At 38.1% G+C, this 25,298-nt stretch overlaps 1 protein-coding gene across 2 annotated transcripts in view; it reads right to left on the bottom strand.

The window, feature by feature from the left end:
• Positions 1 to 2,647: 2,647 nt before the first annotated feature.
• ABCG2 (ATP binding cassette subfamily G member 2 (Junior blood group)) overlaps positions 2,648 to 25,298 on the bottom strand; it is a 123,542-nt gene continuing 100,891 nt past the window's right edge. Inside the window, exons 8-16 of one of the 2 annotated variants that reach the window (XM_032239652.1) lie at positions 24,080 to 24,181; positions 22,741 to 22,985; positions 17,256 to 17,338; positions 12,383 to 12,472; positions 10,481 to 10,605; positions 8,576 to 8,730; positions 6,650 to 6,739; positions 5,514 to 5,596; positions 2,648 to 3,640 (exon numbers count right to left, since the gene is read on the bottom strand). In XM_032239652.1, coding sequence (XP_032095543.1) covers positions 3,493 to 3,640; positions 5,514 to 5,596; positions 6,650 to 6,739; positions 8,576 to 8,730; positions 10,481 to 10,605; positions 12,383 to 12,472; positions 17,256 to 17,338; positions 22,741 to 22,985; positions 24,080 to 24,181 — 1,121 coding nt within the window. In that variant the 3' untranslated portion in view covers positions 2,648 to 3,492. The remainder of the gene's footprint in view (positions 3,641 to 5,513; positions 5,597 to 6,649; positions 6,740 to 8,575; positions 8,731 to 10,480; positions 10,606 to 12,382; positions 12,473 to 17,255; positions 17,339 to 22,740; positions 22,986 to 24,079; positions 24,182 to 25,298) is intronic. The other variant, XM_032239654.1, reaches the window with a different exon arrangement.

The following is a 25,298-nucleotide window of genomic DNA, read 5'->3' as shown; positions in this document are numbered from 1 at the left end:
GATATAACTATATAACTTTGAAAACATGTATTTCTTGACTGCATATTTGCTTTATTATATTGATAGACCTATAAGATAGATTTACTCAAATCGTATTTCAGAAATATCTTTCAGATTGCACCACAAGAAATTTGAATACCAGTCAAAAAAGTTTTAAAAATACTGCAATGACCTGAAGGTGTTGTCAAGCCAATGAACTTTTGTAATCCTACTGCGGCATCCAAAAGAAAAGTTCTTTAGACAGTGCAGTCAGGCATCATAAAACATTATATATTGCCATTAAGGAATGCAAAACAGTATAGATAGTATACATTTATAGTATAATCAGTAAAAGAGCCACTTATATTCATTGAAGTGAGGTTTCTTTTATGTTAAACCACATTAATTTGTCTCCATTATAGATTAGTCTGACATCTAAGAAAATAAAATCAAAAGCATATATATATAACATAAAATAAGCTCATAACATAAAATTTACCATCTTAACCATTTTAAAATTAAGGAAGATGTTTTAAAGTGTGGTTTACTAGCCAAGAGTAGTGGCTCACACCTGTAATCCCAGCACTTTGGGAGGCCAAGGCAGGCGGATCACAAGGTCAAGGGTTCGAGACCAGCTGACCAACATGGTGAAACTCTGTCTCTACTAAAAATACAAATATTAGCTGGGTGTGGTGGTGTACGCCTGTAATCCCAGCTACTCGGGAGGCTGAGGCAGGAGAATGGCTTGAACCCGGGAGGCAGAAGTTGTAGTCAGCCAAGATTGCACCATTGCACTCCAGCCTGGGTGACAGAGCAGGACCCCATCTCTCAAAAAAAAAAAAAGTGTGGTTTATTGTCTTATAAAGTAGAAATTTACTTAAGGATATATAAGATATAAGTCATATATAGGATATATATAAAATATATGATATAAAAACATAAATAGGGTATATATAACATATGGATATCTATATCCTTAAGTAAATTTCTACTTTATAAGAAAATAAACTGCACTTTAAAAAATGTTCCTTAATTTTAAAATGGTTAAGATGGTAAATTTTATGTTATGTAGTTCTTACCTCAACAAAAGTATACAAAGGCAATTTTAATATAAAAAGAGGATAAATAAAATAGGATATAATTAAATTCTCATTTAAAAAGTAGTTATTAATAATTTCGGGCTGTTTTGTTTCTTCTGAAGTATATTTTGCGTAAAAAGTAAAGATACATATTTCTCTCTGTGAAATGAGGGAAGGGTATACCTAGGGAATTATAAGGCATAGTTACGTGAAAAGTAGGAATTGTACCAAGAACAGGGAAACTGATTAATCTTTATGATGACATAACCAAGAAAAAAGATAATGCATTACAAGAAGATGTATTAATCGAATGTCATCCAAAAAGAAAAAAGTTCAAAGATAAAAGTATAATGCCATGTTCCCAAGTTGATGTGACAGAATGGCAGGGCACCCACTGACAAACTACATGAATTTCAAGATGACCAGTTTCAGGGTGTCTACACTCCAGTGATGCCCCAGATCATTCAATTCCTGTAAGTGTTGAAAATTAATTACTTTTTAAAAAGAGGGCTAGATGCAATGTGGTTTCCTGAATTGAATCCCAGAACAACGAAAGAATATTAGTGGAAAAGTGGTGAAATCTGAATATTGTGTACGGTTTAATTAACAGTATTGTACCAATGTTAATTTCTTAGCTTTGACAAATACACCTTGCAATATAAAATATTAACAGTAAGGGAAGCTGGGCAAAGGGTAGACAGGAACTTTCCTCACCACATTTGCAAATTTTCTGTCAATCTAAAGTTATTTCCAAATTAAAAGTTTATTAAAAAGTGGGGAGAGAATTAAGTATCAACCTATGCACACAGAAACAGAACACTTGGCTGTAGTGATGTTCTGATAACAGCAACAGAGGTGAATACAGCAAGTGTCATTTCAAAAATAACCCAGGGAGAAGGAAGGAAGTAGTGACTGGGAGAGTGACTGAGTGGGCTTTTGTGTGCTACAATCTTCTATTTCTTGACTTGGATTGGTGGTTGCGCATATGAATTCATTTTAATTCACTGAACTGTACTTTTTGGTACATTATCCTTCAATTAAAAAAAAATTAAAACATGCCCCTATTATAGATGAAGGTTAGAATTAAGAGAAGATATAGAAATGAGGTATATACATAGGGAAGAAAAAAAACCTATGCAGGGACAGATGTAACAGTTATTAAATCCTGAGTAAAATTTTGGAAAGGATCTTGGAAATTACCAATTCCAGAAGTGGTCAGATTCTTTTACGAAAGTAGATCTGGAGATACTTACGCACTGCAAGTAGGCAGAGGCCAGACTTTAGTATTTTAGCAAAATTCCTCTGATGATTCTGATGCACACCTGGATTACAAACCACTGAACTACCCCAAGAAGGTTATGTGACCTTTCAGAGCTAGAATGTTCCAGAAGTGGCACAAGAACTCTATTACCAGACTCCTGGCCTTCTACTCTACCTACAGTTCAAAACCCTCAGCCAGGATTCCTGAGATATTATACCACTAGAGAGAAATATCTGTAAGTTCTATTCATTTTAATATGTTTATCACAAAGATTTTTTTTTTTCTATCACAGTGGCTTTTTTACCCTATAAGAAAGACTCTTTTTTTCCCAACATATTTTTGATTTTACATTTCCAGGATAGCATTAATACATTTGTCATTTATTAAATAATGGCAAACCATAGCATCATAAAGTATTGAGACTGAAGGGCTCCTAACCTACCCATTCATTTTAAAGATGAAGAGACAAATGCCAGAGATAGCAGTAACTTGTCAGGAGTTTCCAGAATTCAATTCTCCTTTTTCTAGGTTAATAAGTTAGACTAGATATCTTCCCCATGGTTACTGTCTTGACGAGATGAACTAATATGCAATACATGGTATCTTACGTTCTTTCATGTATAATTCAGTTTGTTATGATTTCTATGAATGTTTCTGTTTGAAACAGTAATATTTCTGTTATATATGTACGTATGTTATAAATACATATTCTGATAGAGGCATACAATATATAATAATCACATTAGGTTAAATGAGATATCCATCACCTCTAGAATTTATTTTTTTATTACAATCAATTCAATTCTACAGTCTTAGTTATTTTAAAATGTACAATTAAATTGTTATTGACTACAGGATCATTTTGGTTATAATTAAAATTATATAGAATATAAATGAAATTTACACATATCTGAGTCCTGAATAAATACTTTTTTAAATTTCTTACATATTTTTCTTTGAATATGTGGTGTAAGAAAATTATGGATTGTGTTTGTTTGAGTATGAGTTTGTAAGTATTTTCAGAATAAAAAATAAATATTGGAACAAAAAAATTGTTGCTGAGCAACAGTGTGATGGCAAGGGAACAGAAGACAACAAAAAAACCTGATTGAACACTTAAATCAAGGTGCTTCTTTTATATGTGAGGATAAATCATAGTGAGTTAAGGGAAATTTAAGAATATTTTTTAAGAAATAACAATTTTATGTAGGCAATTGTGAGGAAAATAACAATCATACAAGCCAAGGCCACGTGATTCTTCCACAAGCCCCAGGGTGAGAGATCGATGCCCTGGTTGGTCAAATATTCTTCGCCAGTACATCTGAAATTCAACAGAAAAAGAATATAACTTCTAGCACCAGTCAGATTTTACTCAATATATCCACTGTTCCTTAAAGGAGCCTAAAAGTTAACCATGCCTTTAATAATTATCCCTTCAGATGTCATAGCTAACAGTCATTGTGCGCTTACAATTTTGCCAAACACTAACAGGCAACATGAACTTAACTTAGTTAATTCCTAAAACAGTCCAATGTGACAGACATTGTACACACTTAAAAGATGAGGGGACTAAGGTTTAAGGAACTTGACCAGGTTTACAGAGTCATACTTTGAATCACCAAGTTTTTAGCCTACTCAAATTCATTGGTTTCCAAATCTGTAATGCTGCTCTCTCCAAAGGGTAGAAAGATTTATCAAATAATATTTCCCTTGTCCCTGATAGAGAAAACATCAGCTTAAACAGATGACACTTCTGACCCTCACTAAGATGATCAAAGCTCTTACAGTACTCCTTACCCTTACAAACAGCCATAAAAAACAACACAGGCTAAGAATTCCAAAACCAGGAAAAAAGGTATGCAAGGGCTTCCTGCACAAGTCACGTTCTGCCAGTTCATACATCAACACTGTGATGAGCTACAAGATATTCCCAGCAGACTCAGCTATTAGGTTGAAGCCGTAAGTGGCAGCTAGAGTAGAGTAGAGCAGGGTGAACTCCTGTCTGCAGGTTAGGAAAGCACCTGGTACTAAAAATACCTTGGACAGCCACAATTACTGCTTGATACCATTTTTGTGCAACTCTTGGGAATTCAGCAATTCCAAAAACATACATAGCCTCTCTTTTACTACACAAGTAGCTTCTTCCTTTGTCTTCTGAGGATGAAGCCTCATCTTCCATTACCATGAAGCCCATGGTGGCTCCTACTTATCTGGTCCCACTTTTCTCATCCATTTCATCCTGACCACCCCAATCAAGTCAAAAGATAGGGGCAGAATAAAGAAAACCTCTCTGTATAGAGGATTTCCTATGAATAATTCAAAAGAATAATTTGTTCTATTGTTAAGAATTATTTATATTCTACTTGAACGTTTGGGAGATTTAAGATAATATCATTCTCTTTTCTCTCATTAATTTATGTATCAAAATCAAACCATTAGCAATCACAGAAAAGGAAAGTGTTACCAAATTCTTAAAACAATATTATCTAGTGTTATTAGACTCTGTTTTAACGTTACGTAAAAACAGCGTTTCCTTCTCAACTTACTCAAGTGTTTCTTATTTTTTTAGGGGCTAAATCATTTGATAGGGAGTATTCCGAGTTAATTTAACAACAACAACAACAACAACACCACATGACTAAGCAGCCTTTGATTTCATGATGTCTTCAAAATGCATGAAACAGTGCCAGGATCTTGGCAGGGAAATGTTCACTTTCTTTGTGCTATTGCTGCCTATTTCATTCTTACCATTGTCCATGGGTTGGGCTCAGAGGTATCCATGAGTTCATGGACCCACAGATTTCATATAATCCGTACAGTTCAGGGACCGTAAGCCCTTGATAAAATATCAAAGCACCTCACTTCAATCTCAAATGCTCTGAAACCTAAGTACTCAAACCCATAATCGAAACATCCAAAGGGTCTTTTAAAAGACCCAAAACAAACAAGAAACAAACATAAGAAACGTTGCTGCATGTTAAAGACAAGTCTTAGACTGCAGCCGAACACTAAGGATTTGTGCCACATGTTCTTGTGCATTTGTGCACAACTCACTTTATGGATGAGAAAACGTAGGCTCGGAAAAGTTCAGCGCCCTGGAAGAACTCACACAGATCTAAGCCCAGAACAGTGTGGCCTTTCTATATCACACCATAATAGTAAGCAAACCCATATGACACTGAACACAAACTTACATTGCATATTCACAAGTACTGTTCGATGTTGTGTTGAATCCTGGGCAGAAGTTTTGTCCCAAAAATTCATTATGCTGTAAAGCCTATAACACAAGTGGAAGCCAGGCAAGGTAAACAGTTTTAAATTTCAAGAAGTTTCCAAAGAGTTATCACAATCATGCCCTCTGAGTTTAATCTTTATTGTTATTTCAAAAAACATATTCACAGTCTTTGTCTCACCAAAGCAACTAAAGTTATTTTCCCTGGCCATCAGGAAGCCTAGGGTTGGGATTTTGGCTTCCAATACAAAAGAAGTAAAGCATTTGGCCAAAGAGGGAGACCTCTAGCTATATTACACCATAGCTCCTTCCTTCTTCTCTCCCAATTTTATAACCCCATAAACACTCTAATTAAAATGATACCATGTGTAGTGCTCCCCTCCCTGTGTCCATGTGTTCTCATTGTTCAACACCCGCCTATGAGTGAGAATAGCAAGGGGAGAGATGCCAGATGTAGGTGATGGGGAGGAAGGCAGCAAATCACACTGCCACGTGTGTACCTATGCAACAATCTTGCATGTTCTTCACATGTACCCCAAAACCTAAAATGCAATAAAATAAACAAATGGGGGAAAAAATGATACCGTGGTGCTCAATGAGTATTGTTAATTTACAGTAACAGCTTTTTGTTCTTATTGTTTTCATTAAAAACAGTTGTAATTCTTGGAAGCTAGAAGCTTGGTTAAACAGATAGTTTACTTTGGAGTTAATGAGCTTGCAAAAGCCAATACGACAATGCTTATTATATGGTCTTTGTTCTTCTAATTTTCCTTTCATTATAAACTTCTCCCATCCTCTCATTTATTTCCTTATTGAACTGAAATGCAAAAATATATTTTTCATCAAATAGCCTATCTTTCTCCTTTACTAGGAGGTATCTCCCTACTCTTCAGCCCTTTAAAGGATGACTGAGGAAAGTAGCAAATGACTCCCTGGCCTTGTGTTAACCAAGGCCAACAAGAAATTCTCATTCCTTGCTTCTAAAAGGGAGTTTCTGGATGGGAGACTTTCATAGCCCATGGCCAAAAATGGGGAAGCTTTATTTCCATTGTTCCTAGCTTGGGAACGCAGTCACAAAGACAGACAAGGAAGACTTACCGTAAATCCATATCGAGGAATGCTGAAGTACTGAAGCCATGAGAGCCAAGATGCAATGGTTGTGAGATTTACCAACAAACCTGAAAAAATCTACAAAAAGCAAGTTCTATGAGTCAGGACTGCTTGAGTAATTTCATGCAGAATTATAGAGAATACTCTCTTCAAGTCCCTACCACTTTCTAAGTATTTCTTTTAAAACCAACTCTTTCTTGAAGTTCATTCCACTCACTTTAAACACTCGCTAAAAATTATTCTCCTCTGTGTGTACACATCTCTATATAGCTAAGGTTGTTTATGGTTTTAAAGGAGGAACAAAATATCGAATATATATTATATATTCCATTTAATTGGAAGATCCTCAATTGTCAAGACGATGTACTCAACTTTCTTTGTAGCCACACACGATGGAAGGTCAAGAAGCACTGACTATTCTAATGACACAACCACTATGTGTGCTCACCAATACACCTGGCTTTGGAAAAATCTATACCAGATCAGTCCTGAGCATCATATGCCCTCCGTACTTCAAACTATAACATTTGCTATTTACAAAGTTTTGCAGTCTATATCCACGTGACTTTTACAAGGATGTGAGGTTCAGAAAGCAGGCTTAAGATAACCCAAAGCCTAGAACTGATACAGAGCATAATGTGGCAAGAGGTAGAATACAAACAGGATCGATGCTATCATTTAAAGCTGCCAAACAGCAATAGCACAATGGAGATGCCAGGAAGACCTGCTGCAAATTGACAAGAGAACTAATTGCAGCCACCTCAAGCATACTGGTATATGTGTAACAGTGATGATGTCACTAGGCTGACTATATATATTCAGACTTGACCTGACCCAAGGCTTAGTATATAACACATCTCTGAGTAAAATACGGTCTTATGACTATTTTTTAAACTTCTGTGTAGAAATCTTTAAACAATAAATCAAACAGTTGTATTTGTTGGGTGATAGTATGGGAAAAATAAACAAGTCTTATCACTTCCTCATTAACGTTTACATTGGTAGTTTTCATATCCAGAAATGGAAGAATTAAACTCTGGCAAGAGTTCGTGCTAATTATTTTCATTTAAAGACATTTACACCTACTCTAGCAGATGGGACAAGTTTCTGTGTATTTGATGCTGAAGGGGAAAAAATGTAACTGGTTTCATTCACCTGTTGATTTACCTATGTGCAAAATTTAGGGGCATGTAAGATTAGGATTAAGTAACCATTTAAAAAAAAAGATAAGCAGAAACATATTGAATGTCAGGAACGAAACCCAGAAAGGAGGTACTTAGTAGTGTGGGAACTCTGGAATTTTTCAATATTTTTAAAACATTCCTTTTCCAAATACAAGAGGGAGCCAAGATACACTACTCATACCATACACGGTTCTGATTCTTATAAGGCTTAATGTGTGCCTTGGAGAACAGTATTATAAATCCAACCAGACCATCTCTGCTGGTGGGTAAACAAGCTACCAGTTCAATGCTGTATGTGGAAACTTTAAAACAGAAATCAAAATGTACAAAAATAAAAATAATAAGCCAGCAGTTCTCTATCACCAGAATGAAAGTCAGGCAAGTAATCTGTCATTCTCATGGCAATCTGCCAGTCAAATGTTTTCTGGTTTTTGAAATTCCAATTTATTAAGGTTTCATAATATGTCACCAAGAAATACCTTTTAAAAGCTCATTAGTAACAACATATTAACTAAAATTATTGGAACTACATTAGAATAGTAACAAAAAAGTTTGGATAAGGGCAGAAGAAAGTTCATATATTCTCTAACATAAACTATTTCAGTAGGTGGCCTTAAAGCAGAGTTCCATTTACAGAATCCTTAAAATAGGTTTTATATGACAAGTGAATGTGCAGGAGGAAATAAAGGAAAAAACAATTCCTTCTTAGAGACACACGGTTCAGACTCACCATCATAAACACAAAACAGATGGTCATGAGAAGTGTTGCTATGGAAACCACACTCTGACCTGCTGCTATGGCCAGCGCCATGGAACTGGCCGAATAAGCCACCATCATAAGGGTAAATATCATGATGAAGAAGGCATCTGCCTTTGGTTTCAATCCTTAGAAAGAAAAGAAGAAGTTAACCCAACTTTCTAGGTCCCCGTATGTTTGGGATTGCTTATTGTGCAAATTTAACACTATAATATTTTGAGAAATTAATATTAGAATGAAAAAAAGTCATCCACTCTCTAACCACCCTGGGTCTCCAATGTTGTTTTCTTCTATGTAACTGCATAAAGTTCTCATAGTTTCCCTTTTTATACCAACTACATAAGCACTGGTGCTTATAACACCTATGCGCCATTACGTATAATTAGGAACAATTTCTGAGTTCCTGCGATGAAGAGCTACAGGCAGTACAACTGGCCAAAATTTAACTGCCTTCTCTTTTCACAGGAAACTCATCAATCTCACATTCATTTGCCCGTTCATCCCCACAGTACTTATTGTGTGCTGTAACTGCGTGAGTCAAGAGACTAGGATGATTGGGATGGCATGACCTCGCCGTGGTTATCATATCTAGGGGAAGGAGAGGGAGCCTTCAAAACCCAGCCTCCCTAGACAGATCACCACATCACTCTGGATTGAAACAGGACTAAATTAAGTTTCATAAACTGCTTTCTGAACTGTAGTGAGCTAATGCTACAGGTAATAAAATCTGAAGATTTGAAACAGCCACAAGAACACTTATCAGGAGTCTGGAGATCCAGACCCTATCCCTGATTGTTTAGAACACACCTATTATTTGTCAAATGGAAGGTTTAAGTTCAATTGGTAGTTCTTATCTTGCAGTACTGTCAAAAATAGATTATTTCTGGGGGTTGTGTGTGCGTATGTGTATCAGTGAAATATATGGAAATCTGATGCAAGGAGCGTGGACTGAAGCCTGAGCATAGTGCACAAATGAATCTCATCTCTCAAACAAGTATTTTTATTAAATTAATAAGTCCCAAAAGTCACTGTCTTTCTCTCATTAAAGAGGCAGCGATGGGGAATATATATTAAATAAATTCATATATATATATTTAATCATTCTATTTATCTCTAAGAGATTAAATATATATATTTAATCATTCTATACATCTCTAAGTATGTGTGTATGTGTATATATAATATGTAAATATAGATGGTGTATATATAAATATACATATATATATAGAGAGAGACAGAGACAGAGGGAGAGAGATAGAAAATGTAGATAGGCAATACATAACAGCTTCTCCATCATAGTCTCAAAGTTTTATAATTTCTTTCCATGTTTGTGTATAACATAAGTATCTCTCAGTATAGTTTTATAAGTAGTTTTAAAAGTTTAGGCTGGGCACATCAGCTCATTCCTGTAATCCCAGCACTTTGGGAGGTTGAGGTGGGAGGACTACTTGAGGCCGGGAGTATAAGACCAGCCTGGGCAACACAGTGAGACCCCATCTATACCAAAAACTCCATCTTTATGTGTGCCTGTAGTCCTAGCTACTCAGAGGCTGAGGTAGGAGGATCTCTGGAGCCCAGGTGGTTGAGGCTATAGTGAGACATGATCACCCTGCACTCCAGCCTGGGTGACAGAGCAAGACCCTGTCTCAAAAAAACAAAACAAAGCAAACTAACAAAAAAGTTCAATTGGGAAACAGTCTTGACAAAAATAGCTGAGAGCAAACAGCTATTTCAGAGAGGGCAAATAGACAGACAGATGCTTCCTTGTCTCATGGCCTGGCTTATAGTTTTGAAAACCAAAAACGTGCTTGCAAGGTGCAATTGACTTCACCTCACAGGCAAGATTAAAGACATGTCCTTTTTTGTCTTGTTACTTACCTAACATGAAGTACACTATACAGGTAAATATAATACTTGGTAACATCCTCATGGGTATTAAATCGGATAACAGTTTTCCAAAGAAATAAGATGATACTCTGTAGTATCCACTGATATATTCATGTCTATAGAACAAAAATACATATCATACATCCCAGATTAGTTTAAGTAGACACAGGGCAGGCTAGACTGCCTGCTATAGACTTCTGCTGATAGCAAGGGTCAAACAAGCCAGCTTCCCGCATCCTCAGGGCTAGACCCACCATGCATGCCCATGAACACCTCGGGTGCCAGCCTCGCTGGGACAGCATCCCATGAAGCTCTGTGCACAGCCCCTCTTCTCATGAGACAACACCCTCCTATTGTTGCTCTTTCTAGCTCCTGAACACTCAGTCCAGGGAAACAGATTTCACATACCCTCCCTCTCTTCAAAGAATGCTTCTTTTCCTTCTTTGACACTGGCTTTCCTTGAAGAACAGTAGCTGATTTTGGTAGGAAAAGAGGCTTTTATTTTCCCTATTTCTGATTAGGAAGGCGGCTTGTTATTCTCTAAGTCCCACAGTGCAGCTTCAGATCACTAAACTCTTCTTACTTCTTCCACTCTCAAGTTAGAAAAAAGAAAAAGGCTACTTTTTTCAATGACCATGTCTTCCAGCCATACATCCCTGTCAACTATCAAACTGTAATCTTTCCTCTTCCTGACATCTTTCTCCCACAATTCCAAACCCTTCCACCTCCTGCATTCTTTCCCTTTCTAATAATTCCTATACATGACGTGTAAATTTGGGCAAATTGGATAGATCCTTGAAAAATACCCAGCGTGGGAAACATAGAGAGACCTTGTCTCTACAAACATTAAAAAAATAAAATAAAATAGCCAAGTGGCTGGGTGCAGTGGCTCACACCTCTAATCCCAGCACTCTGGGGGGCCAAGCGTGGACAGATCACCTGAAGTCAGGAATTTGAGACCAGCCTGGCCAACATGGCGAAAACCCATCTCTACCAAATATACAAAAAATTAGCTGGCTGTGGTGGCAGGCACCTATAATCCTAGCTACTTGGGAGGCCGAGGCAAGAGAATTGCTTGAACCCAGGAGACGGAGGAGGTTACAGTGAGCTGGGATTGCACCATTGCACTCCGCCTGGCAACAGAGCGAGACTGTTTCAACAAAAATAAATAAATAAAGGAGGCCAGGCATGCTAGTTACTTAGAAGGCTGAGGTGGGAAGACTGCATCAGCCCTGCAGGTCAAAGCTTCAATGAGCCATGATCATGTCTCTGCACTCCAGCCTGGGCAACAAAACAAAACGCTGTCTCAAAAAAAAAAAAAAAAAAGAAAAGAAAAGAAAAAGGGAAATAGAAGAAATTAAGCCAGGCTGCTCTTTACTGTAAGAATGCCTTCCGGCTTGTGCCACTCCCCTGGTCCACTGAGGGCTAAGCATGGTCACATTCTTTGTCAATTTAATCTCCCCACTTCTAAGTTGCTGCTTAATCCCTAGCCCCTCAAACTTTTCTTGTGAAGGTCATCAGCATTTACTAAAAACAAAAGATACTTTTCAGTCCCTTTATTGCTTGCTCTCTGCAGCATTTGGATTTTCTGGCCATACCCAAATCTAGAAAAACTATTTTCTCTGGATACCAGGTCCCAAGGGCTCAGCATTTTCTTCCCCACCTCTGGCTCCTTCTTCTCAGTTAATATTGGTAACCTCTATACCTATTTTCAAAACATCACGTTGTACATGATCAATATGTACAACTTTTATTCATCAATTTAAAAGTACATTTTAAAAAGTACTGGTAATCCTTAGGATCCCATCCTTGGCCCCAATTCCAGATGTTATCAGTCTAACCAATAGCCCCTGCTGCTGGACAGCCCTGTTCCCAGAGCAAAGACCTACTCACATGAAGAGCTTCTTCTCTACCACAAATAGTTCCACAGCCGACACGCTGCTGAAACACTGGTTGGTCGTCAGGAAGAAGAGAACCCCGGCTCTGCCACGAAAAGGGAACAAAAGCACCGCAGTCAACTCAGCATTCTTAGATAGATTTTCTACCCACAGAACTCTTTCCACAAATGATGGTATACAGAGTTAGGCAGGAAAAAATGAGAAACTGTTCCGGTTGAAACAGAGGGAGGCATGAACTCCATCAGGCCTCTCCCCTGGGACTACATATTAGAGCTCATTTTGAAATTCACAGTCTTGGATTGTTGTGAGCTGAATTGCCTCTCCCCCCACCAAAATTCATATGTTGAAGCCCCACCCCCAAATGTGATGGTATTTGAAGATGGGCCCTTTGGGAGGTAATTAGGTTCAGATGAGGTCACAGGGTGGGAGGTAGAGAGTGCAATGGAATAACGTCCTAATAGGAAGAGAAAGCAGAGCTCTTGCTCTGCCACATAAGGAACAGCAAGAAGGCAAGTCTGCGAGCCAGGAAGAGGCCCTCACCAGAACCCAGCAATGCTGGCATCCTGATCTCAGACTTTCAGACCAGAACTGAGAGAATTCGGTTGTTTAAGTCACTTGGCCTATGGTATTTTGGTATGGCAGCCAGGTCAACACATCATTTTAACTAACAAAAATGCCAAGTACCATTCCTAATGTACGAACAGAGAAGTGGCAAGCTAAATATGATTTTAAAGTTGAACAAAGAATGTAAGACATGTAGAAGCAAAATGAAAGACAGTGAAGGGACTCTCAATCAATTCCTTACTATATGCATAATCTACATGCACCACACCACCATCAGCAGGACCATGACATTATCCTCAACATGCTAAGACAGCCAGCCCTCTTTGAGGTGTCCAGAGTGCTCAGAGGAAACCAAGTGATGCTTACTGATTAAGAAAAATCTAACTTATGTATTGTAATGGAAAGGAATACTATTAATGCGTATTTCTCAGTGAAGTAATCGAGATTTAAAAAGAAAAATGCTAAGTTAATCTACACTTTGATACAAATATGAATATTATGAAAGCATGCCAACATCCCTGAAACACCATAACAAAATGGTATAATTGATAGTGAGAGTGTGAGTTGAAACTGAAAACGAGGTGATACATCACTTAAATGGCGTAAAAACAAGAGAACATTTTTTAAAATGTAAACCCGAGAGAACAACAAGATTACATTAAAAGAAAGAGTCCATAGATATCTAAAGAACAAAGATCCAAGGGAACAGGCTAGGGTTTTTTTGTTTGTTTTATTTTATTTTTAGAGAGAGAGTCACACTCTGTCACCCAGGCTTTAGTGTGATCATAAACTGTGATCATAAACTCATTCACTGCAGCTGAGTTGAATTCCTGGGCTCAAGTGACCCTCCCACCTCAGCCTCCTAAAGGGCTGCAGTTACAAGTGTAAGGTACTGTGCCCAGCCAGAACAGTTTTAAAAGTATATATATAGCAATTGAAATGAATGAAAAATATCCAGGCCTGGTAGACATGCAGTTATCTAACCTTCTGTACACAAATAAACTTTATATCAAGTTAAAAGCTAATTTCGGAACATGGAACATAGCAAAGATTCAGTGCAATTTGCCATCTTCCATCTATCTAACAGTACAGCAATGTTCATAATGATTCTGAAAAAGCAGACAATGAAAAGACTCCTTCTAAATCCTAAGATGATTTATTTTAAATAGTTTTTTCTTATTAAGGAAGTTAATTCATTCTAATTTTTTCAAGGAGGTAATCCACACCTGTCATGTCTACTTATTGGTCTGAATATGTTTTATTTTGATTTTTTAAAATTATAAATTGGCACATTATAGTTGTATATATTTGTTGGGTACCAAGTGATATGATTTATAAATCAAAGTGTGAAATAATTAAATCAAGCTAATTAACGTATCCATTACCTCAAATATTTATTTTTTATGGTAAAAGTATTTTAAATTTTAGCAATTCTGAAATTTGCGTTATTATTTGCGGTGTTCACCACACTGTACAATGTATCTCCAAAGAAAAATTCTTATTTGTCCTGGGTAATTGAGGTTTCGTACCCTTTGACCATCATCTCTCCATTCCCCACACCCCTCCAGCTCCTGGCAACCACGACTCTACTGTCTCTTTCAGTTCCATTGTTTCAGATTCCACATTAAGTGAGATTATGTAACATTTCTGTGCTTAGCTTTCTGTATTTGGCTTATTTCACTTGGCATAATATTCTCCAATTCCATCCATGTCATTACAATAATATGACAAAATTTCTTTCAGTTTCCACTGTGTACATACATCACATTTTCTTTAGCAAATCAGACACTTAGGCTGATTCTGTATCTTGACTATTGTGAACAATGCTGCTATAAATACGAGGGTGCAGAAATTTCTTCAACAAACAGATTTCACATCTTTGGGGTAAATACCTAGAAGTGAGATTACTGAACCTGAATACTATTTTTAAAGTCTATCTTTTCCCTTTATATACGCTAATTTGTTTAGCTATCACCACAACTTGTAAAGCAGTTATTCCAGAGGTAGCTATTAATTCAAAGATGCTCATAACTCTACATATGATTAAAACCCAGTTTCTCAGTTACACAGGTAAGAGAGTGCTTGCCTCTCTTGGAAAATTCATCCCCAAAGAAGAGAACTAAACCACCGACCTCTGAGCAGTTTTAAATGATGAAGTACTAATATTCACCCCTGAACAAACCTTTGAGAACCTGCTTCCAGAGATGACACTGAAACACTTTTTCCTAGTCAATAAATTACAAATCATCCCAGGAGGGATTAAACTATATACACAGGCCAGTTTAACATAGTCCAAATGCTTTTATAAAAAATGAAAGGGGAAGTAAGAACATCAGGAAAAATAGTTAATGCATGCTGGGCTAAACACCAAGGTGATAGATTGATAGGTTTAGCAAACTATCACAGCACACTTTTACCTATGTAACAAGCCTGCACATCCTGCAGATGTACCCAACAACTTAAAAAAATGATAGCAAATTTAAGCAAAAATACAAATTATGAGCCCAGGAGTTCGAAGCTGCAGTGAGCTATGAATGCACTATTGCATACCAGCCTGGGCAATAGAGTGAGATTCTGTTTCAAAAACAAACAAATTAAATAATATTAATGCACTATTTCTCCAGAAAACATTGGAAGAAACACTTAAAGCTTTTCCTTATTTCTCTGGATTTTTCTACCAAGAGTTTTAATGGCCAGATTTCCAGTCCTCTTTAAAGTTCCAGTTGAGGACAGATTACTCCGTGTCCTTTCCAAATGCTTCCTGCTGCACAATATAAAAGGCCCATAGCCTCTAGATCCTGTGATATAGTCTGTGCTGGGTTAAGAAATGCCATCTACACGGAAATAATCATCAATTACTAGCAAGTCTGGAAATGATCCAGATACCTCAGCCCTCAGGGAAAGTAAAAACATGAACAATGACATCACTCTGGTAAACTGCTGCTTAATAATAGTCTCCTTGTAGAGTCACACTATCTGATTCCATACAAAAGAATTTATTTTACTTGAGTGAAGAATTAACTTTTATGCTTATTCTTTCAAAAATAATCAGTCTTTTCCAGACATCAAAATAGACTGAATATAAGCATCTTCAACTTTCCTCAGTAGTAAAATGGGGATACCATCCACCCCCTCTAAAGCACTGGGAGGTAACCTGAGACTAGCCCGAGCACAGTGTCTTGCACAAGTGTTCTCCACACATGCAATAACTAGAACTCTGAGGGCTGGACATTCCTGAGTGTTTACGTTCAGCACACAACACAGCCGTTAAAAAGTCTCCTCACAGGCTGGGTGCAGTGGCTCATGCCTGTAATCCCAGCACTTTGGGAGGCCAAAGTGGTCAGATCACTTGAGGTCTGGAATTCAAGACCAGCCTGGCCAACATGGTGAAACTTGGTCTTTACCAAAAAATTAAAAAATTAGCCAGGCATGGTGGTGCATGCCTGTAGTCCCAGCTATTTGGGAGGGAGATATGGGAAAATGGCTTGAACTGGGGAGGTGGAGGCTGCAGTGAGCTAAGATCACACCACTTCACTCCAGCCTGGGTGACAGAGCGAGACCCTGTCTCAAAATAATAATAATAATAATGATAACAGAAAAGGCTGGCTAGGTGCAGTAGTTCATGCCTATAATTCCAGCACTTTGGGAGACTAGGGCAGAGGATGCTTGAGGCCAAGGGTGTGAGAACAGCCTGGGCAATAAAGAAAGATCTTATCTTTACTCTTTTTTTTTTTTTTTTTCAAAACAGAGTCTTGCTCTGTTGCCTAGGCTGGAGTGCAGTGGTATGATCTCAGCTTACTGCAATCTCTGCCTCCCAGGTTCAAGCAATTTTCTTGCCTCAGCCTCCCAAGTAGCTGGAACTACAGTGCCCACCACCATGCCCAGCTAATTTTTGTATTTTTAGTTTCCCCACATTGGCCAGGCTGGCCTCAAACTCCTGAACTCAGGTGATCTACCCATCTTGGCCTCCCAGAGTGTTGGGATTACAGGCATGAGCCACCACACCCAGCCAAGATAAGACCCTATCTTAAAAAACAAAATAAAAAGGTAAATTTCATTTTCTCTGTATTTTACCACTCCCTATACACATATATGTGTGTGTGTGTGTGTGTGTGTGAGTCCAAAACAGACAATTAACTCTTCCATTCAGCTTTCAATTTACTGACTCATCCTACCCTCAATAAAAGTGGGTAGGAATTTAAGATAGTTACTTTACTTATCTTAAATTCAAATTCTTAATGGATTTTCATAAGCTTGAAGAAAGTAATAGCATTTTCTTAAAATCAAGATCCAAATTTACTTACCTATTCTGGATTCCAGTAGAATCATTTTTTAGCCCAAAGTAAATGGCGCCTATAACCAGTCCCAGTATGGCTGTGACAATGATCTTTTCAAAAAGCAAAATGCAAATAAAAAAGAAAAGAGTTTCAATTAGAGGTAAAAACTTATACACACCATTTATTATTATAATATATATGGTTACATAATCAGATCTCTCTATTAACATAAACACTCAATGGCTTAGCCAATGTCCCTGGGAGAAAATAAAACAGTGAACATTATTTAGACTGCTTCCTAAATTAAGTTATCTGTGGTTTGGGGAGAGTGCTAGGACACAAAGCACACGACTGGAAAGCTGGGGGCTTCCTTTCATTGCAACACCCAGCAGCCAGTTCAGGATCTGCTTCAGGTTACTGGGCTCGTAATTACCACACTGCATAGCAGAGCAATGCAAGTACACAGCAAAGCAACGTCCAGGTGACTAAGAGTTTTGACCCTGAACTGAACTCTCGAACTTTGTGCCAATAAATATGCATCATTTTATGTTTCAAGAAATTAAAGTGAAAACAGGATATCTTTCCTCTTAACATTAAAAATAAATAAAAATTTAAAAGCAAACATTTAAAAAATTCTAACAATGGAATTTTGCACAATAAGGAAATAGGGGTGAAATGGAGCCTGCTTATCCAACCTCTAGGGAGTCCATGCCTGCACTGGAAAAGTGCATTGTCACTGTCACCAAAGCATTCAGCCAGCTTTCTCTGTGCACACTCTGTTTGCTTCCACGACCCATCTCCTGTCACTGCTTCCTCACCGCTTCAGCCAATGAGGCCTACAGCCAATGCTGCAGACCTAAGCTGCCAATTCTTTGCCATTCTCACCTGTCTTCACCACTCAATCTATGTCTATGGCTCCTAAGGCACCTGGACAAACGACACTCTTGCTTCTAGGATAAAAGTTTTCCTAAGGACACTTCAATAAGCAAAGGGTTAAGAGTTATGTTATACTTTATTTGAGGAAATCCTACTTATATTTACTCATGAGTTACATATTAAAAAACAACAAATTTTTTTTCTTTCTGGGCTTGGTGGCTCATGCCTGTAATCCTAGCATTTTGGGAGGCTGAGGAGGTCAGATTGCTTGAGCCCAGGAGTTTGAGACCAACCTGGGCAACATGGTGAGACTCTGTCTCTACTAAAAAAAAAAAAAATACACAAAATAAATTAGGTAGGCATGGTGGTATACGCCTTGTAGTCCCAGTTACTCAGGAGGCTGAGGCACAAGAATCGCTTGAACCCTAGAGGTGGGGGTCACAGTGAACTGAGATCGCACTACTCCACTCCAGCCTGGGCAACAGCGCGAGACTCTGTCTTAAAAAATAAATTGATAAATAAATAATTAAAAAATAAGAAATGGTAATCTAAAAAAAAAAAATCCCACCATATCTTTAAATCATTAAAGTTAAAAGAAAATCTCAATACTGCAACAGTCCAGTGGTATCAAGATTTAAAGTAATGGACACTTTTAGCATGAAGCAAACCAAACTGTGAAAACAGGACCATGATCTGCGATAACTCGTTTGTGAAGAACCTAGTCTGGAAAGAATATTACTTCAATGTTTCTACTTATGTCTTTTAAAATTCACTTAGAAATTCTGGGGGGAAATCCATTATGCTGGCATATTTTCATTAATCTCATAATATACTTTAACAGATTGAGCTTCCAAAATAAGTGCAAATGACTATATCAACATGCATACATGTGTATACAAGAGTCTATATTTTCACATAGTAAAACTTTTAAGAGTATTCAATTCAGTATTGTCTCTTTTTTTTTTTTGAGACAGAGTCTCGCTCTGTCACCAAGGCTGGAGTGCAATGACGCAATCTCGGCTCACAGCAACCTCCACCTCCCAGGTTCAAGCAATTCTCCTGCCTTCCGAGTGCTGGGATCACAGGCGTGCACCACCATCCCTGGCCAATTTTTGTATTTTTAGTGGAGGCGGGGTTTCATCATGCTGGCCAGGGTGGTCTCGAACTCCTGACCTCAGGTGATCCTCCCACCTTGGCCTTCCAAAGTACTGGGATTACATGAGCCACCATGCCAGGCTCAGGCTTTTCAAACTAGACATTCCACATGCTTTGTCAAGTTTGCTTTCAAACTTGTTATCTTATACTAACACTGAGTATTATGATTAAGATGTTTCCTAAAAATTTCAAAGTTTTAAAAGTGTTTTCAAAGTCAGCTTTCAAACATATTGACAAAATCAATCTTGTAACCTTGGCATGCTTTCATAAGGTGTGTTTGTGTTATTCTCTCTGGCATTAAAGAAAAGAAAACAAACAGGCAAACTTAACAATGCACAATGGAATGCACAGACCCCATCTACTTCCAAGTTGATCTGTTCAGGAAACCCTTGGAACATTAAGTGAACATGAAATCTTCTCACATAGATAATCCATTCATTGCAAGATTTTTCCAAATACAAGCTTTGGAAGATGTACTATCAGAGGCCGAGTTTGAATCATGTAAAGAAATAACTAGTTAAAGTCAAAGTACAGCTGTAAAGCAACAGATATAAGATTTATCAGCAGAGAGCCATAAAACATTTTAACACCTCAAATTTCAAGAACTCAGAATTAAAACAACATACAAAATTGCAAACCCTAAGTCAGTAATCATTAAGGTATAGCCCACAGGTCAAATAGGGCCAGCCACCTATCTTTATTCATTCACCCATGAGCTAAGAATGATTTTTTACTTTATTTTTTATTGTTTTTTTTTTAGAGGCAAGTTCTCACTCTGGCACTCAGACTGGAGTGCAGGGCTATAATCATAGTTCACTGCAGCCTCAAACTTCTAGGTTCAAGCAATCCTCCCACCTCAACCCCCTGAGTAGCTAGTACTATAGACATGCACCACCACACCTAGCTCATTTTATTAATGGTTGAATAAAAAGTCAAGGAGAATGATATTTCTTGCAATATAAAATTTATATGAAGTTCAAATTTCAGTGCCCATGTATAACATTTTATTGGAATGCTGCCATGTTTATTTATTTATGTTATTAGCTACGGCTGCTTTCACACTAAAATGGCAGAGCTGACTACCTGAGACAAAGACACTTGGTCTGCAAAGCCTAAAATATTTACTACCTGGTCCTTTACAAAAAAGAAAAATGTTTGCCTACTCCTGCCCTAAGCTAATATTCCAGTTTTTTTTACAATTCTAAACAAAACTTGTCCTGCTAAGCAGATGCTCAGGGAGATACAAGGTTCTATTCTTAATCTATGAGACTGCCACTGCTCTGAACATGGCTGGAATTCCTTTTGTGAAAGTGAGTTCACTAATGAGGCAGGGAAGCTAAACCTACAGGCACTCCGCATTGGAAGGAAGCCTAGTTTCACAACATGCAGAATCTTAGTGTGTGACAAATAGCTCTGTGTTCTAATTATGTCTTCTCCAGAATTACCATGTAGGTGATTTGGACAAGACATTTATAAACCACTTTTTGAAGCAAGATAATTCAAGTTATTTTCCGAGTAAGAAAAGTCCAATGCATACATCACACTAAAAGAGCAATTCATTTCACTGTTGACAAAAAGTAACCCATGTTGATCCTACCAGACTGATTTCCAAATGATATCAAATCTACACTCAAAGAATAAAATTTTACCCTTAAATGATATATAAAAGTGCCGACGTTCTCACAGAAACACAAAATTATAAGTACCAAAAACATTTGGAGCAATTAGCAGTATGGCTCAACTAGGGATACAAGCTCTTAGATACATTTATATATACATTTAAGGACGGAAATTACAATGCACAAGTTTAAATGTCAGTAATATTTTACTAGAGCCAACAATGTGCCATTTTTTTACTACTGAACAGAAACTCAATATTGTTAACAAAAATAACAGCCCCAAAATAACAAGCTAAATTGATTTCTTTGAAGAACGGACCAACTAATTGGGAGTACTAATGTTCTGGGTGACAAAGGGGTTAAGAATAACAGAAAAGGCCAGGCATGGTGGCTCACACCTACGATCTCAGCACTTCAGGAGGCCAAGGCAGGAGAATCGCTTGAGTCCAGGAGTTCCAGACCAGCCTGGACAACACAGTGAGACCCTGCCTCTCCAAAACATTTAAAAATCAGCCAGGTGTTGTGGTGCATGCCTGTAACCCCAGCTACTAACATGGCTGAAGTGTGAAGATTGCTTGATCCAACAGTTTGGGAATGCAGTGAGCTATGATTGCACCACGGCACTCCAATATGAGCAAGAGAATAAGACCCTGTCTCTAAAAAATAAAAAATTTAAAGAAAAGAATAACAAAAACCATAAGGAGTAATAATCACCAACTACCACAGAGCCAACCAAGGAATAAAGAAACATTGTCTCATTTTGATTAACGGAAAGTTAATCTTTTGTGAACTCAAATTTGATTACTACCTTTGTATCACCTGTTAAGGAAGGTCAAGGTCAATGATAGGGACTACCACTTTGCACACAAGCTCTTCCCTTGGAGAGGCTGGCCCATGCCCTCTTCAGGTGTATTCCGTGACAGTAGGTGAAGGTTTCCCTGACCACCTGATTCCAACTGCAAATCGACCTTCTTCTCCTTACTTCTCTCTCTTCCTCCCCTTTCTCTGCTCCTTCTCTGCTTAAACTTTCCCCATAGTTCCTCTACTATCTAACATGCTATATATTCAATTTCTTTATTATTTATCATTCCTGTCCTCATCAGAAAATTAGCTCCATGAGCAGAGTTTTATTTTTGCCCATTTTGTTCACTACTGTATTCACATCCCTAAAGTACAGCACATGCCCCACGAGATCGTGTTGAATGAATCAGTGAATGGAAGTGAACAGCTACCAGAAAACCCCAAACATAGCTGACATTTTCTTCATGTTTTCCAAATAAAAATATTTTTCTACTAAGATTATTCATTACAGCTTGTCTAAATCAACAAGAATTCTGAGTTAGGTAGTCTAAGAAACCATTAAAAACCAGCTGGCCGGGTATGGTGTCTCACTCCTATAATCCTAGCACTTTAGGAGACTGAGGCAGGAGAATCACTTGAGCCCATAAGTTCAAGACCAGCCTGGGCAACAAGGTGAAACCCTGTCTCTACACAAAACACAAAAATTAGCTAGGCAAAGTGGGACATGCCTGTATTCCCAGCTATTCAGGAAGCTAAGGTGGGAGGATGACTTGAGCCTGGGTAGGTCAGGGCTGCAGTGAGCTGAGTTCATGCCACTGCACTCTAGCCTGGGCAAGAGTGGGACTGTTTAAAAAAAAAAAAAACAGCTTTCCAAAAGTAAAACTTAATTGTGCTTCATTGTTCTGCTGACTGTTTCTATGTATTTGTTCTGCTGTTTCTAGTTATTTGTGAAGATGAACAAAAAACTGCAAGGGTGGGTTGAAGATAAGCATATCCTGAAGCAGATGATAACAGAACCATGTTGTTCCCATTTGACTATTTCAAAAGAATCTGCTGGTTACCTGAGCTATAGAGGCCTGGGGATTACCCAGCAAGTTTTTGAATGAACGCTTGGAAACCCATCTGAGTTGATGACAGAAGGAGGTGGTATAGGTGGCCTCCTTGAAGACTGTGGTCTTCTTCTTCTCACCCCTTGAGAGTTGATCTAATTCAGCTTTTGTCTCTTTGTAGAAGGAGGAGTTGACATAAATCTCAGCTAATTTTTCTATGAGTGGCTTATCCCGCTTGGAAGGCAGGATCTCCGTGGCTTTGCAATCAGTGGATAAAAAGGAAACATGAACAAGATAACAACTAATTAAGCCCATTTTTCTGTGACCCTTTTCTTGGATTCTTCCCTAACACCTTCATTCTAAAGCTTTAGAAAGAAAAAATAGAAATAAATAATTATTAGCTCTGTCATTAGAAAAATATAACAGGCCAGGCACAGTGTCTCACTCCTGTAATCCCAGTATTTTGGAAGGCAAAGGCAGGAGGATCATGCGAGGCCCAGAATTCAAGACCAGCCTGAGCAACAAAATGAAACTCTGTCTCTGTAAAAATAAATAAAGTAATAAATTAAAAATAAATTTAAAAAGAGGAAAAGAAAAAAAGAACAGTGCACTAGCCTGTCTACTGCCACAGTCTTATGAATACAGCAAACCTACTGACATTTTCCTATTTGACCTTAATTATTTTAAAATAGACTTCTTATCACATAGTTCTAATTCTTAATATAAAATTATGGTTGTGGCCAGGTGCAGTGGCTCACGCCTGTAATCCCAGTACTTTGGAAGACTGAGGAGGGAGGATCACTTGAGGTCAAGAGTTCAAGACCAGCCTGGCCAACATGGTGAAACCCCGTCTCTACTGAATATACAAAAATTAACTGGGTGTGGTGGCGCAGGCCTGCAATTCTAGTTACATGGGAGGCTGAGGCAGGAGAATCACACTCCAGGAGGCAGAGGTTGCAGTGAGCTGAGATCATGCCATTGCACTCCAGCCTGGGTGACAAGAGCTAGACTCTGTCTCAAAAATGCAACAACAAAAAAATCTGTTCGTTGCTTCCTATTATATGCAAATGTATACATTGCCAAGTTTCTTATTTTAAAAACACTATATAAACAATTAGTGTTTTTTAAAATGGTAACTCCTCTTAGAACTGACAACACCATATAAATTCTCATTTATAAATTAAATCAAAACACCAACAGCACTCACACACAACAAAATATTTGTGTTGACTAGTATCAGAAGACTGCATTAATAGAAATTCACAAAGCTGCATTTTAATTAGCCACCACATTGCTAAACTTCAGCCAATTCAATTAGACAAAAATCTGGGACTATAACAGATTCATATACCTTTGAAGTCTTCTTCTCTGTTTAATACCACAGCAGTGGAATCTCCATTAATGACATCCAAGAAGAAGTCTGCAGGATTATTATAGGCCTCACAGTGATAACCTACGAAAGAAGGGAACCCAAAAACACAAACTTGATGGTCTTGGAAAATAAAAAGGGCTCACTTTCAGAGGGTGAGGGAGGTGAGGCTAGAGAAGACAGAATCTAATGACTTCTCCCTAACTTTGTTTCTCTCTTCTCCCCACACCAATTTTATCCTTTCTTTTTATATATTCAATCGCACAATTTTTTTTTTTGAGACAGGGTCTCCCTCTGTCACCCAGGCTGGAGTGCAATAACACTATCTTGGCTCACTGCTACCTCTGCCTTCCGAGTTCAAGTGATTTTCCTGCCTCAGCCTCCCAAGTAGCTAGGATTACAAGCATGCACCATCACACCCAGCTAATTTTTGTATTTTTAGTAGAGACAAGGTTTCACCATGTTGACTAGGCTGGTCCCGGACTCCTGGCCCCAAGTGATCCACTAGTCTTGGCCTCCCAAAGTGCCGGGATTACAAGCATGAGCTTGTAATCTGTGCCTAGCCTATCTCACAATATTTCAACAATTCTTTGTCTCCTGGCTAAAAGAAAAGAAAACATTCCAAGCCAACCTTGGATTTGCAGGACATTTTACACTAGTGCTTGGTCCTTATCTATCGTAATTCATGAGACCTGAAATAGCTATTGGTATGCTCTGGTGCTTAACAGTACTTCATCAAAAATCTAAATATAGGCCAAAGAAAAGAAATGCCAAAAGCCCAGGTGTGTTCTGCTGTCTGAGTTCACCTAGGGAATGCCAGAATGATGGAATCCACATTAGCAATGATTGCTTCCCCACATACTAAATTCAGAGGTCCAGGGCCAGGTGCAGTAAAGGGGCTCACACCTGTAATCCCAGCACTTCAGAAGGCCAAGGCCAGTAAATCGCTTGAGCCCAGGAGTTCGAGACCAGCCTGGCCAACATGGCAAAACCCCAACTCTACTAAAAACACAAAAATTAGCCAGGTGCCTTGGCTTGTGACTACAATCCCAGCTACTAGGGAGGCTGAGGCACAAGAATCACTTGAACCTGGGAGGTGGGGGTTGCAGTGAGCTGAGAAAGCACCACTGCAAAAAAAAAAAAAAGAAAGAAAGAAAGAAAGAAAGAAAGAAAGAAAGAAAGAAAGAAAGAAAGAAAGAAA

The sequence above is a fragment of the Sapajus apella genome, unplaced genomic scaffold, assembly GCF_009761245.1.
Source record: "Sapajus apella isolate SASKATOON/1434 unplaced genomic scaffold, GSC_monkey_1.0 scaffold45, whole genome shotgun sequence".
Taxonomy (NCBI): domain Eukaryota; kingdom Metazoa; phylum Chordata; class Mammalia; order Primates; family Cebidae; genus Sapajus; species Sapajus apella.
The sequence above is the reverse complement of the archived record's forward strand: the minus strand, read 5'-3'. Positions and strand labels throughout refer to the sequence as shown.